This window comes from Amblyomma maculatum, chromosome 2, assembly GCF_055883805.1.
Source record: "Amblyomma maculatum isolate TAMU_Amacu chromosome 2, ASM5588380v1, whole genome shotgun sequence".
NCBI lineage: Eukaryota > Metazoa > Arthropoda > Arachnida > Ixodida > Ixodidae > Amblyomma > Amblyomma maculatum.
Genome location: NC_139345.1, coordinates 119,207,879 through 119,221,688, shown reverse-complemented (window position 1 = coordinate 119,221,688; position 13,810 = coordinate 119,207,879). Strand labels below are relative to the sequence as shown.

Genomic DNA, 13,810 nt, shown 5'->3' with positions numbered 1-13,810 from the left:
CGATGGCCGGAGTGGTGAGGTCAAGAGTGAAGTTGCAATACGAAGCGTCGCGATGTCACTGATGCATCACGGGCGATACTGGTTCAACCATCGCCAATTTTCAATGGAAGTATAGTATAGCCGAGCCACTCATGTACTGTTTTCTCCAGGAAAGTTCTTTCATCCAGGAAAAGCCTATACTGACTTAGACATAACGCTTGGTCACGTTTTAGATACCACCTCATTCTTAATGAAATACGCCATGTTTCCGCCGGCGAGGTGCACGAATAATGCGTTTCGTTCCGCGTTGAATATACATCTATAGTATATAGTGTAATCAATAGGGAAACTGGCGAAACCACTATTGTGCGAAATTAAAAGCAAAACGGGTTTGAAGAACTGCAAACTCATTAGTTTGTTCGGGCACATATTTCGTGCTCAGCCAAACCTGATGACAGCACTTCTTCATAAAGGAAACGGATATGAAAGGGCTAAGCACATATCTAATCAGTCCACCTTCCGCAGCTTGGATCCCAGCCGTTGATGTTCCCGCGAGCAGTGCTCGAGAAAAAGGAAACAGTGCAGGGCATCAAGACATTCCTGCGGAACGTTGCAGCTCTCTACAGGAGCCCTGAAGTGGACTTCCAGAACGGCGCCCTCATGCAGGATGTCGACCAGCAGATTGACGACATGTTCAACTTCTCAAGAGCTCTACTTCAGGTAGGCAACCAGCACAGGCTTCCTTTTCAGGAAAGTTTGGATTTTACTTCCCTAAGAGCTATAAAGCATAAACGCTTTATGCAGATGTGCTTACAATGCCTACAACGTGTTCAAGCGATGCCGTCTAGCATCGGCTGTCGTTGAATCTTACTCCGCTGGCTGGAGCCTGCGCAGAACTTGGCTGTTTCTCTCTTTCGTGGCGTCCTTGACAAGGATGTTATCCGCGTGACAAACTGCGCAGAAGGGCCTTCGTCTGTCTTTGGAACAGTTTTAGCAAAGGAGGAACGTCCCGGGAGATTGGTAAACTACAGCCCTTAAAATGGTTGTGTTAAGTTCTACGTCCCTTGCACACGGGCTATAAAAGACGCCGCAGTAGATAGCTTCGAGTTATTTTAGACTGTTATCTGTTTTGGGAGCCAAGGCCCAGTCAGGCTTGCCGCATTTTTCCTTGGCTTCCCCTTTCTTATAAAAGAAAGAAATAAAATTTAACTCCAACTCCAAAAAAAAAAAATTACTCCAATAAATTATTCATCGTAGACCTGGGTAGAACTGCCCGAAAAGAAACAGCACAAGAGATATGGGAGAGAGACTGCGCTCGTGGTGTCTTTTTGTCCCTGTGCTTCTCGTGGTGTCTCTTTTCGAGCGGTTCTACCCCGATATGCAATGCTGATTCATATTTAAAATAGTTTAAGGCGAAAAAAACAGACAAACACATATGAACCAAAACCAACTAGCCCAGCAGCAAGTGCTTTTAGGCTATATTTCTAGTACAGTGGGCCCTTCCTTTTGTGTGTCTTCACCACGTCTCATTGATGATTGCGTCACATGTGTCGTCGCCAACACCTGTCGTGCTAGGACAGTCGCCTTTTGCATCAAGAACGGCCTGGTCCCTGTTGAAGTAAGTGCGATGTTCCGCCCTGTGCTTCCTTCCTGGGGTCACGTAAAGAGAATCAGCCGGGGTGGTGCAGTGGTAAGACGCCCGACTACTGTGCCGGAGTTCCCGGGTTCGAACCCGACCGCGGCGGCTGCGTTTCGATGGAGGCGAAACGAAGTGGCGTCCGTGTGCTGTGCGATGTCAGCGCACGTTAAAGATCCCCAGGTGGTCGAAATTACTCCGTAGCCCTCCACTACGGCTCCCCTTTCTCTCTTTCCACTTTCACTCCCACTTTCCTCCCTTCCCTTACGGCGCGGTTCGGGTGTCCACAGAGCAAGTGTGACAGTTACTGCGCCTTTCCCTTCCTGTGAACCAATTTAATTTAGATCCTCAGATCTGAGCTTTGGCGCCAGAATCGCCTTTTATATGACCTTCTGCGTGTTGCCTGCTTTGCTCAAAGTCCTGCATGTGTCGCTGACAACACCTTTCGGTCCATCACCAAGTTGGCCTCAAAGATGACAGAGCAACAGTGGACGCGCATGCTCAACTGTTTGCTGAGGGAAGTAAGAAAGGACAAGAAGAAGAAAGGTGGTGAAGGATTGGTGATAATGGGGGATGTACGCCTGCCAGAGAAGATGAAATAAGGGACCGAAGTACGCAGTGGAGCCAAAAGTGCCGTCTCAAAATCTACTAGCCATCAACCGACGAATTTCGAGAAAAGCCACATCGGAGGAGCGAGAAAAATGCCTGCTGGAGGGTGTTGAATCCCTTTTAAAGTCGGGTTATCCGAACACCACAAGAAACATGGAAATGTCGACGGAAGCCATTGTGTCGTACTGCAGACAGAATGAACTGCGTCTACTACAAGCCGATAAGGAGGGAGAATTTGTGGTCCTCTCGGATGACAACTTCTCAGAGAGAGCAGCTCAGGCAGTTAGAAAGAATTTTGTTCCAATTTCTAAAAAAATCCACAAAAGTAAAATCGGCTGCGATGGCTTTATGTGATCGTCTGGGGTTGAGCACCCTTACTAATTAGATTAGAGATAGTAAAAAGAGCGCGCTCAAAGTTTTCTTTTCTGTCAAAACACAAAAGCAAAGCATGCCGTTTAGATCTATTGTAACTGAAAAAGGCACGTGGCAGAAACATCTTAGCATGTATTTGGCTAAGCACTTGTCAAAACTGCACGTCAATGATCCGTTTTTGACGAAACAGTCAAATGAAATTTGTGAACTTTTTGAAAACAACCCTTATGTTGGAAGTGCTTTTTCAGTGGACGTTGTATATTTATTCCCTCATGGCCCCTTATTCTCAGCCGTTAGGGAGTGCATTGAAGAAAATGACCCGATTGCTTTTCAGAACTCCGCTGGTATTTCCATAGATGACTTTTTAACCTTATTACAGTTTTACCTGGAATCTACTTTTATCACTTTTGACCAGCAGTTTTTTCTGCAGAAGTCTGGCATATACATTGGCTCCTGTGTGGCACCGGTGCTATGTCACATCTTTTTATCTCGTATTGACCAAGCTTTGCAGCAAGTTTTAGCCATTGACAAGGTTTAGGTATGTAGATGATTTTATGATTGTTTTAACTAAAGAAGGTCTTTACAACCTTAAGGGATCAGTGGACAGTGTTTTACCTGCCTTTAAAGAGCATGTAAAAGGTATGGAATTCACACACGAACTACCTGACCATGACAATTCATTACAGCTTTTAGATTTGAAGCTGGAGTTCTGTGGTGATCGGGTCTGTTGGACATATTCCCCGCGTGCAAAGAAGCAGCTGTTACCCTTTGACTCCTGCCATTCTAAACTGGTGAAACGCGGGATTGCTTCGCTTTGCCTAGAATCTGCACTCAAAAAGTCATGCCTTCACAAAATGCGGGAAAGTTTTAATCACCAATTGGCTAGGCTTTTTGCAGCCGGGTTCCCCCGTTTGCTCGTGACCGCGGTGGCTGAATGTCTCCTAAACAAGACAAAGAAGGGTACTGGTAGAGCTAGGCCGGAGGTCCCTCGAGATGAGGTAAGACCAGTGGTGGTGCCATACGTGCATCGTGTGGCCCATAATTTGAAAAAAGTTGCCAGCCGCCATGGTGTGCAGCTCACCTTTTCTGCACCGAGAAAGCTAGGTGGTCTTTGCTCCCGTACCGATAAAGAAAATACCAAGGAACGAGGCTGCGGAACGAACCACAGGAGACCGTTCATGAAATGTGCTGAAGGGGTTGTCTATGAAAACCCCCTGTCTTGCGGCCACTCCTACATAGGTCAGACAGGCAGGTGCCTGAATGAGCGGACGAGGGAACATGAGAGAAAGGTACAACAGAACAAGGAAGGCACCCATATAACTAAGCACGTTAATGAATGCCCGTCCCGCAATTGTGAGCCATGCTTCACTGATGTGCGCAATCTGGGCAAAAGCAAAGATAAGAATGCCAGAGAATTGATAGAAGCGTTTTATATCAAAAAGAAAGGCGACATGTGCGTAAGCGACAGATCAATTGTTTTATATAACTGTGAAAAGATATTCCTGGAGCGCGCCTTATCAAGTCGTTCCTGAGCTTTAGGTGACACCTACGCATGTGACTACAAAACTATTTAAGTACGTTTTCTTGCATGCTATAAAATCAGTTGGGAGTTGGCGCTTCGTCCTGTCACTTACCTTTGTGTTTGTCTGTTTTTTGCGCCTTAAACTATTTTAAATATGAACCAAAACCAACTAGCCCAGCAGCAAGTGCTTTTAGATGCAATGCTGAAAAGCGTATAACTACCTCACTCATCGGTGGACACCTCGAACGGGGGAAGGGAAGGGCTGCTGCTCCTAGTTCTATGCGGCTGGGAATGGCAGGCCCCTGCCGTATGCGACGGGGGCTCGCCTGCCACCGGCGATTGTTGTAGGCCGTCACCACACCCGCCACCGCTTCAGCAGTGGACGAGTGCTGTTGTGACGCGCGTCTTTCTCTTCTCCCTCTTATTCTTTTTCTTCTCAATTTTCTCCTCTGTCCGCAACGAGGCAGCGGAGGAGGCTCAGCAGAGCCAGTAGCAGACCCGTGCATTTTCTTTTCCTTCTTCCTACAGTCGCAACAACAATAAAACCTCGAACGCGTCGTGATAAGAGACACGTGCTGTAGCAGAAATCAAACTGCCTTGATCGCAGTACTCAATTACGTCAGCACTGCTATCTCTGCCACACTCATCGCATCCAGAATTTAATGTCGAAAGAAGGGCCAAACAAGCCGAATCTCTAGAGCGACGGTTCAAGAACATGGAAGCGAAGGAAGTAGTCTATGTTGATGCGGCAAGTGGCAGAACAGGTGCGACGGTAGCTTCGGTAGTCGATGGCCGAGGGGCGCCGGTATCCGCGGCAGCTACCAGAGGCTGCAACATAGAGACTGCGGATGAAGTTGCGATAGCGCTAGCTTGCGTAGGAACGGAAGCCAAGTTCATAATTAGCGACAGCAAAACTGCCATTCAAAATTTTGGAAAGGGGAGGATATCGCCGGAGACGGCCAAAATCCTCACCTAAAGAACGCTGAATAGGAAAATTCATGGACACCCGCTCACGCTGCCGTCCCTGGTAACGAGGCGGCTCACGAGCTAGCCCGAGCTCTCTACTTCCGGGTAGCCGTCGAGCCCCCCGAACACTGGGCATATACGACGAGCGTCTGCAAAATTACGGGGAAATCATCGACCATTATAAATTGGGACGTAGACTGGTACCCCGCCAGATGTTAGTCTAAATAACAAAGAAGCTGTCGCGTGGAGGCGGCTACAAACTAATACCTTCATGAACCCGGTCTGGGCGTTTCACGCGCTACCAGACTTTAGGGACAATGATCTCTGCAAACACTGTGGGGCGAGAGGGACCCTCGACCACATAATTTGGGAGTGCCCACAATCTCCAGGGATAGGGCAAAATATTACAAGTAGAGAAGCCTGGGATACCCTGCTGCGAAGCGCGGACCCTGCGATCCAGCACCGCACCGTCCATCTGGCGGAAGAGGCCGCAACAAGCCAAGGGCTACCTGCCAGCCTCTAATCCGCGGGCGCACTACTGCCGGGGGCGGGGAAGAGGACCCCATTTCCGATGGAAATAAAAGTCGTGCTACCAACCAACCAAGGCGCAATAAGGAGGGCTCTGTGAATGCAACATGCGACTTCAACGGCGCTTTTGAGTTCCGGTCCGCCGCGGGGTGCGGAGAGAATGAGCGCGCTTTCATCGGTGTAAATTTAGCTCCCCCCCCCCCCCCCCCCCCTCCCTACCAGCGCGTGCAGACGTATCATTGCAGCGGGGCTGGTTCTGTAAGCAGCAAAGTATCCAGCGTAACCTATGACTTCGCCGTCAGAACACGGAGGGCCCCTCTCCATAGCTCTGGCACTTGTACCCTTTCCTCAATGTTATGGTTGTGTTGTATATGTATCCGGTCCAACTCCAAGCAACCTCTCCTTTTGTAATAAATGCTTACCGCCACCACCACCGTCAGAACTGATTAAGCCGAGCAATGGAGCCAGACGAGAGAACAGCGCCTGTAATAAATCCATTTGCATCTACTCTCTATTGCGGAAGAGGCAGTGATTTTTATAAGTATGTATGTTGTATTTGCAAAATTTGAGCTCGTCCTCCAAACAGTATAGCCGACAAAAAATTTGCTTAAAAAAGTGGCGGTGTCCAAACTGGCTGAACCTAAATAGGTTCGTTCCTCGCGTTGGGCGACATCAGCAGGATTGTCCGATTCAACCTGGCAAGCTGGGGCAGGATGGCCGCTATCGACCTTCCGAGGCTGAGAACCTCAGGGCCATTGAGGCGGAGGCTCCCCGTTACCGGTGTATCTATGCACGCCGTCATTGCATTCACCGCCGCTTCAGTGGCAGACAACGGTTCTTGCGACGCGCGCCTTTCTTTCTTTCATTCATCTCTCAATTTTCTTCTGTCCACACGAGGCAGCGGTGGAGGCTCAGCCTGAGATAGTTGGCAGGTCCTTGCATTTTCTTTTCCTTGTTCCTACAGTAGCAACAATTCAGCCTGACGATTGCGACAGAGTGTAAACATTGACTGATCAGGCACTGCATCCTCCATGACTAGATTGAGGAAGCGAGCCGCAGTTGAGCAGCTTATATCATTTCTAAGCAACCGTCAAGTTGCGGCGAGAGGCGGAGGATGGGCGCACGGCGCTGCTGATGGCATGGCCTCCAAGATCTCCTCCGAGAAACATGCGCGCGGGGATGACCTCGGAGGCCATGCTGGTGGTCACTTGACTGTGAGGCTGACGTCACCCGCGGTTCGGCCCGGCAGCGAGCAGAAGGAGCGCGTACACGGCGCTGCTGTGGCGAGGCGCAGATGAAACTGGCGCATGTGCAGCATCCAGCTTGCGCAGATGAATGACCTTGACAGTAGAGCTACTGTCTAAAAATTGCAGCACGAGTTACAAGACGTACAGATGCCACTCTGATTGGTGGATTCACACCGTAACGCAGCGGCAGCGAGCCCGTGCTACCTAGGTTGTTTCGCCAAGATTACGTTCCTCTGCTGGGTCTCCGTAGACTGAGCCACACAGGCACACGGCGGTTCATTGTCAATTTCACTTCGACTGCGGTCTCGCTGATAGCCGCAGCGTCGGTACCCGATGCGCACAATCATTTCGCTCGCAATCCGACCTCGAAGCGCCAAGGCGGAGTGACCTACGCCGAACGTACTCGCTTCCGCTCAGTTAAATGTGAAACCGCCAGCCAGGCTGACATTTGCGCGCCTCGTAACAGGAGCTAGAAATTTTCTAATGTCAGTCTTTTTCTTGGCTGCACTACTTAGAGGAAGAGCTCCAATGCCACAAATACAACGTGCCTCCAAAAACGAAAATTATAAAATCAATTTACGTGTTTAGTTAATAAGCGAAATAATTGAAGCATGCATTCTGCATCTCTCTGGAGTCCGCCGTAGACCCCATACAGTCCCAGCGCTGACAAAATACTTTGAGAGCGCTGCAGATATCTGCATCGGAGAAGTGCGAAAGCATGCACGTTGGCAGCTCTGTTGTAGCTTCTATAGAGCGTCATGACTCAGCACTTTTGAGTGCAATAACTCCGAACTTTTGAGAGTCATGGCTAGACACTAGTCAAGGTCATGACTTTGATTGACTTACACATATTATAGACTCCATAGTCATGCACATTGGGTCTCCGATCTGACTCACAAGTGAGTATAACTCATGACTGAACTGACTCACATAATATGAGTAAGCATGACATGACATTTATATACATCTTGCCATTATATACTCATTCATTACTGCCAGTCTCATCTTAATGTGACATCATATTACACGTTACATTTTGCATCCATATTTTCCTTCCGTGTTTTGCTTCGACGTTTTGCGAACACGTTTTCGCAAATATAGCCGAGTAAAGCTTCCGCCTTAATAAAATCTGAAGCATGTTCCTTGTCATTAGAATTTTGGATCCTTTAAAAGGCAGCCTGCAGCCTAGGCTATTACTCAAGTTGTCTGAAGTCTTCATATGGCGTGACTAATTCGTCAGCCACCGCTCCCATTTTTAAGTTCAGAGGCCCTTGTACCAAGATGACATACCAGTTTTGTTTCGATGAATGCGCTGTGCCCAAGGGTCCACTTTTGGCTCCAGAATCGGGAGCATGAACTGAATCTTCCAGCTTCGAAACAAAAAGCGATTGCATAATCGCCTTTCCTCGAGACATGCTTGCATTTCTCTCGTTCTCTGATGTGCTGCAAAAACAGGTCGAGGGTGCACATCGTCCGCATCATCCGCATCATCTCGTCCGCATCGTCGTTTTCTCGTCCGCATCATCTGTCAAACTTTTTATGTGCTTCCTTACGCGCAATGAGACGCATGCTCGATTTTTGTTGCTAGAGCTGGAGGAAGTGTGTGAACGTCGAATATGCATGCTTATAACCTGAGCGGCGAAGCCGTATTCTGTTTGCTCGCTTCCTTGACCGGGATTTATATCTGCCGGTTGCTCTCGCGGTTTCGGCTTGCTTTCTGTTTCCCTGGGTTTTTATGAAGTATGAGATCCGGGTCGAACTCCAATTTCGCTGATAACTATGTATATATGGTCCCGACAATTATACGACCACGGAAAAACTGTTCCTGTGGACTGCCGCGCCCACGGTGCTTTGTTTGCCATTTTACGCCGGAAAGGGGGGTTTAGCGCGGTTTCCCTATGTAAAATTTTTAGCTTGCAATGGCACCGTGATAATTGCTCTATAAATTCTCCCTAGATTTATAACGCTATCAAGTTTAGTGGTCTCTTTGGTCGCTTTCCGAAGATGATGCTCACGAGTCTTTTTGATTACATTTTTCATACAGTGTCAGTAATAATATAAATAATAATAAATATATTTATGTCCTGGGGCATGAGTTATGCGTGCGCACGTCCTTGAACTCGTCGCACAGGTAACTGGACGCACAGGACACAAGTGACTCAACAGAGCGACGAACGTTCTCTCGGTGCAGAGGCGCGCGAAAACGTCGCTGTAGCGGGTCACGGAAAAAACAATATAGACCCTACCTCAAGCTTTACTGTCGCGTCGCGTAATAGAAATAGAATTGTTTACCACCTCCATGTAGAAGGGTAAAGCAAATATGCATCAAATATGCATTACTTTTCGTATCCAACGCGTCAGCATCGAGACTTCAACTGCCGGGGCGTAATCCATACATGTCTGAGTCTGTACACATCCGCTTTCGCCCTGCTGCATAGGCCTGTTCATTGTACGGAACTACACAGTTTTAGGTAGAAATAACTCAGGGATATTTATTGGTTTAGTTTGATTTACGGGGTTCAATGTCCAAAGCGACTCGGGCTGTGAGAGACGTGGATCTTATTCGTGTCGCGAGACGGAATGTTTTAGAGCCAGCAGCGGTACACCGATCGGCAACGCCATCAAGCGCACGCGAGCGAAATAGCAGCAGCGCGTTCGGAAGCCTCGCTCGTGCCCCGGCTGTCCAAGGAAACTGGCAAGGCAAGAAAAGGCCCAGCAGATGTTCGGAGAGCTCTGACTCAGTATGTGGACAGTACGACTGGAAGGCGGGCCGCGCCGCGTGAACCATGCGGCCGTGGCCATCAACGACAAGATCTACTCATTTGGTGGCTACTGCAAGGGCGAGCGCTACGACGTTCCCAAGCCGATAGACGTGCATGTACTGAACACAGTATCCCTCCGGTGGGCACTGGTGCAGAGGCAGTCGCGGCCCGAAGACGTGCCATTCCAGAGGTACGGTCACACGGTCGTTGCGTACGGCGACTACGCCTACCTCTGGGGAGGCCGCAACGATAATAGAGGCTGCAACGCGGTCTACCGCTTTGACACCGACACTATGACATGGAGCCGTCGGAGAGCCACTGGCCAAGTTCCTGGGACACGCGACGGCCACTCGGCATGTGTTGTGGACCGGCGGATGTACATCTTTGGCGGTTTCGAGGACCTGACAGACCGCTTCTCCCAAGCCCTGTACTTCCTCGACCTGGAGAGCATGCAGTGGCAGTACGTGCGCACCAGTGGTGAGCCTCCGCAGTGGCGCGACTTCCATACCGCGTCGGCCATCGGGCGCCGCATATACGTGTGGGGTGGCCGGGGAGACATACAAGGGCCATTCCGCTCGCAGAACGAGGTCTACTTCAAAAGCATGGCCTTCCTGGACACGACCTCTGCCCGCTGGGTGTACCCACACGTCGATGGCGTGCTCCCCGAGGCACGCCGCAGCCACTCCGCCTTCGTGCACAAAGGTCAGCTGTACATCTTCGGAGGCTACAACGGACTCCTGAAGACCCATTTCGGGGACTTGCACAGGTATGACCCCGAAACATCGCGCTGGAGCCTGGTGAAGACTCAGAGAGTAGGCCCATGTGGTAGGAGGCGCCAGTGTTGTTGTATGGTCCTTGACCGGCTGTTCCTCTTTGGGGGCACAAGCCCAGCACCAAATGAAGATGCCCGTCGGCGAGGAGGTGAGCTCGACAGCGACGATGTGAAGCTGTTGGAGCACTCCGATCTGCACGTCCTTGACTTCGCACCGTCACTGAAGACCCTCTGCCTACTGGCCGTCCTCGACTCGGGCATGGACACCGCACACTTGCCACAAGACATCAAGTGGGAGATCACTGCCATGACAACAAACAGCTGCATCCAACGCTCGTTGCACATGACAGGCTGAACGGAGTGCCATCCAGAATAAAGGTTTTTTTGTTTTGTTTTTAAGCGTGGTCGATAGGAGTGGTCGGGATTTACAGGAAGCTGGAATGACTGGGATCAGCAGGACCTATTCACGAGGCCGCGTACAACCAACTGTCGTCGGGCTTGACACCAGGGAAAACTATGCGGGTTCCAAGTTCCAGAGAGGGCACACATTACAGGGCAAGTCTGCAATCGGAGCATGAATTAAACACGCAGACACGGCGTGCTCCTGCAGCCGTTGTTTTAGAGCGCAGCTGTTATTCGCCCGTTCGGCAGTTTTGTCGCGTCACTGGTGCCGTTGCTGGTGTAACCGAGCGAGAGTCACGGGCCAAAGAATTTCTCAGAAAAAAAAAAGAGCCACGCACTCTGCGCCGCTCCCTCGTGGCTCTTTCTCTTCTGAGAAACTCTCTTTGGCTCGCGAGAAAAATAGTGATTTGTCTGCACACACATGCATACAAGCATCTCTGAATTTTTAATGCAAAGCAATACTACGCCAGATTTGGGCCCGTCGCGTAGTCCGTGGCCGCAGTCACGAATGACCTTGAACAGCCGCGAAGAAGAAGAAGAAGAAGAACGCTCTGTCATCCGCAGCTAATGCTTTCGCTCCATATTTTGTTCCGCAGCATTGAACCTTTCTCATTTTTTTGTCTCAATATATCACAAAAATGCTCAAATAGCTGCAATCTTCGCGTTTCCGAGTATCGTAATCGTCCATGAAATTATTTTCATTCGCGTTTTAGAACAGCGATGGTTGTTCTAAATAAATAAATAAGTGCAAAATAAAGAGTAGGAGCTGTACACACTTGCAGTATTGCTAATTATTGTTGGCTCAATGGTAGATGTGTGTCACCAGAGTTAAACTTCCTTTCGTACACTTGTCACAGGAATTGGAGCATGAAACATCTGCGAATCAACAGCAACAACCGGAGAGGATAACGGTAGAGAAATTGTCCAAAGAAATTCCAGAGGTGAGAAAATGTCTTGTGCAATTTGACACGCTAACACATCATGTCGCCTCGCGTTGACTACATGTCAATCTCTTCATTTCTGCTTTGAGTTATGCTTGCATTTTACTTGCACACCTGACTGGACATTGAATCACTTCAAATAAAGTTACTTGCTTAATTGTCCTGTAATGCATAATGTGCCGCTTCATTATGATGTGCTGATATATTTTTTAGATCTCCATTCTTTTACTACCGCCCAAAACGGACCTCGGGTGAGTGCTTGTAGCACGATCTTATTTTTTTTTTATTTTTTTTTTTTAAGGATTTAACGAAGCTAAGAAATGCCCTTACCACGCCTCAATTCCGTCTCCAAGGTGTTTCGGAAAAGTGTAACTCATAAAAGCTTTTTTTTTTTTTTTTTTCAGTTTAAAAGTCGCTTTCCTGTTGCATTGCCGCCGGTGGTGGATGTTAGAAATCAACACCAATTTTTAAGTCTAAGGAAATGCTGTTCCCATTGGCGCTACAAAACAAGGACTTTCGCCCCTTTTCATACCCCGAAGCAAAACTGCGGCGCTGAGCAACAAGCAATGCCTACAAGCGTGCCGTGAGTTATCATACGGCACGCTCATCACACGGCATGCTTGTAGGGAGGCATTGCTGCCTTGCGCTGATCGTTTTTTTGTTTGTTTGTTTGTTTGTTTTTTAATGCTTAAGCATAAAGTGTGCATGTTTGAGGTTTAGCGTCCCCCAAAGTTGTGTACGCGATTTCGTCGTAACCAAACGAGTTACAAATGAATAAGTTTGATTTGGTTTGTGGGGTTTAGCTTCCCAAAGCGATTCAGGCTATGAGAGACACCGTAGTGGAGGACTCCGGAGATTTCGACCACCTGGGGTTCTTAACGTGTACTGACATCGCACAGCCAGCGGGAACCTTTCTTTTCGCCTCTATCACAAGGCGGCCGCCGAGGCCGGGATTCGATCCCGCATCCTTGGAAACAGTAGTCCCACCACGGCGGTGTCAAAAGAGAATTGTACCATGATAGATGATGAAAAAAGCACCGTAACCACTGCGCCACCCCGGCAGGGTAAAAAAAAAAATAATTATTATACCAGACAGAGGATGAAAAAATCTCGTCCAGGAGGTCGTATGGGCAAAACTGAATAATTAGGTAATAAAGTATAGCCAAAAAACTCTATCAGACTTCGAAATAGCCAGGCAGAGCATTGGCGACGACTGGATGTGACGTCAGACTTCCGTTCACAAGATGTATGGTAGGATCACGTGACGTGTGGCAAGGGTCATGTGACCGAAAATTTGGCGTTCGAGAAAAACAAATAAAATGACTAAAATTGATTAGAAAATGAGTAAGTGTCGTTTAATCGAAGACAAGAGAAAAAATAAAAAAACATGCGCAGCTTGCTGCAAAATTTAGTCAACGGCGCAACTGCTATCATTCTCTACAAGGAGGCGCGCGCTCAAAGAACAGCAACGCTCAGGCTTACGCATTTCTCTTGCGCAGATTCTGCGATGCTCTCGGAATTTTTTTCACTGACTCTAATTGACTCGCTAGTGAAAATGAGGATGAGGCTTTGGAGCACAAATAAACTAAAATAAAGCACTTTACTGCCTCGAATAGGGTTTGAACCCGAGGCGATGTGATCGCTAACCACTGTATTCGAGCACGTACAGCTAGAAGTAATATGAGAGGGAACACACAGGAACGCGTGGCCTTCGTATTTCGCAAAGCGCTGCCACCAACAGAATATGAGAATGGGTGGCACCAGGGGCGTCCTCGGAACAAGCAACCGACCAAGCTTACTTTGCACGCGCCTTTACCGCTGACTTTTGTGGCATGTCGATGGCAGCGCTTTGCAAAGCGTGGAGGCCACGCGCTCCCGTGTTCCCTCTATTGCTTCTAGGTGTACTTAGCATATGTCATCGCCGCAATCGCACATTCTGCATAGCAAATAGCCTGATTTCCACGCTTTGGTTTGTATGTAATCCTCTTGCGTAATGGGTCCGAAAGCCGAAACCGCGGTAAAAAATGAAGTGTTTGCTCACCAATTAGTTTTCACTGTCTCGCGAGGGGAAAAG

The 13,810-nt window shown here is 48.7% G+C and overlaps 1 protein-coding gene and 1 pseudogene across 1 annotated transcript in view; both read left to right on the top strand.

Annotated features, from left to right (window-relative positions):
- LOC146199696 (neprilysin-1-like) overlaps positions 1-13,810 on the top strand; it is a 68,216-nt gene that overhangs the window by 41,216 nt on the left and 13,190 nt on the right. The window contains exons 7-8 of the mRNA XM_084595193.1: positions 505-699; positions 11,653-11,736. Coding sequence (XP_084451319.1) covers positions 505-699; positions 11,653-11,736 — 279 coding nt within the window. The remainder of the gene's footprint in view (positions 1-504; positions 700-11,652; positions 11,737-13,810) is intronic.
- Positions 9,603-10,748, top strand: LOC146199697 (kelch domain-containing protein 3 pseudogene; annotated as a pseudogene).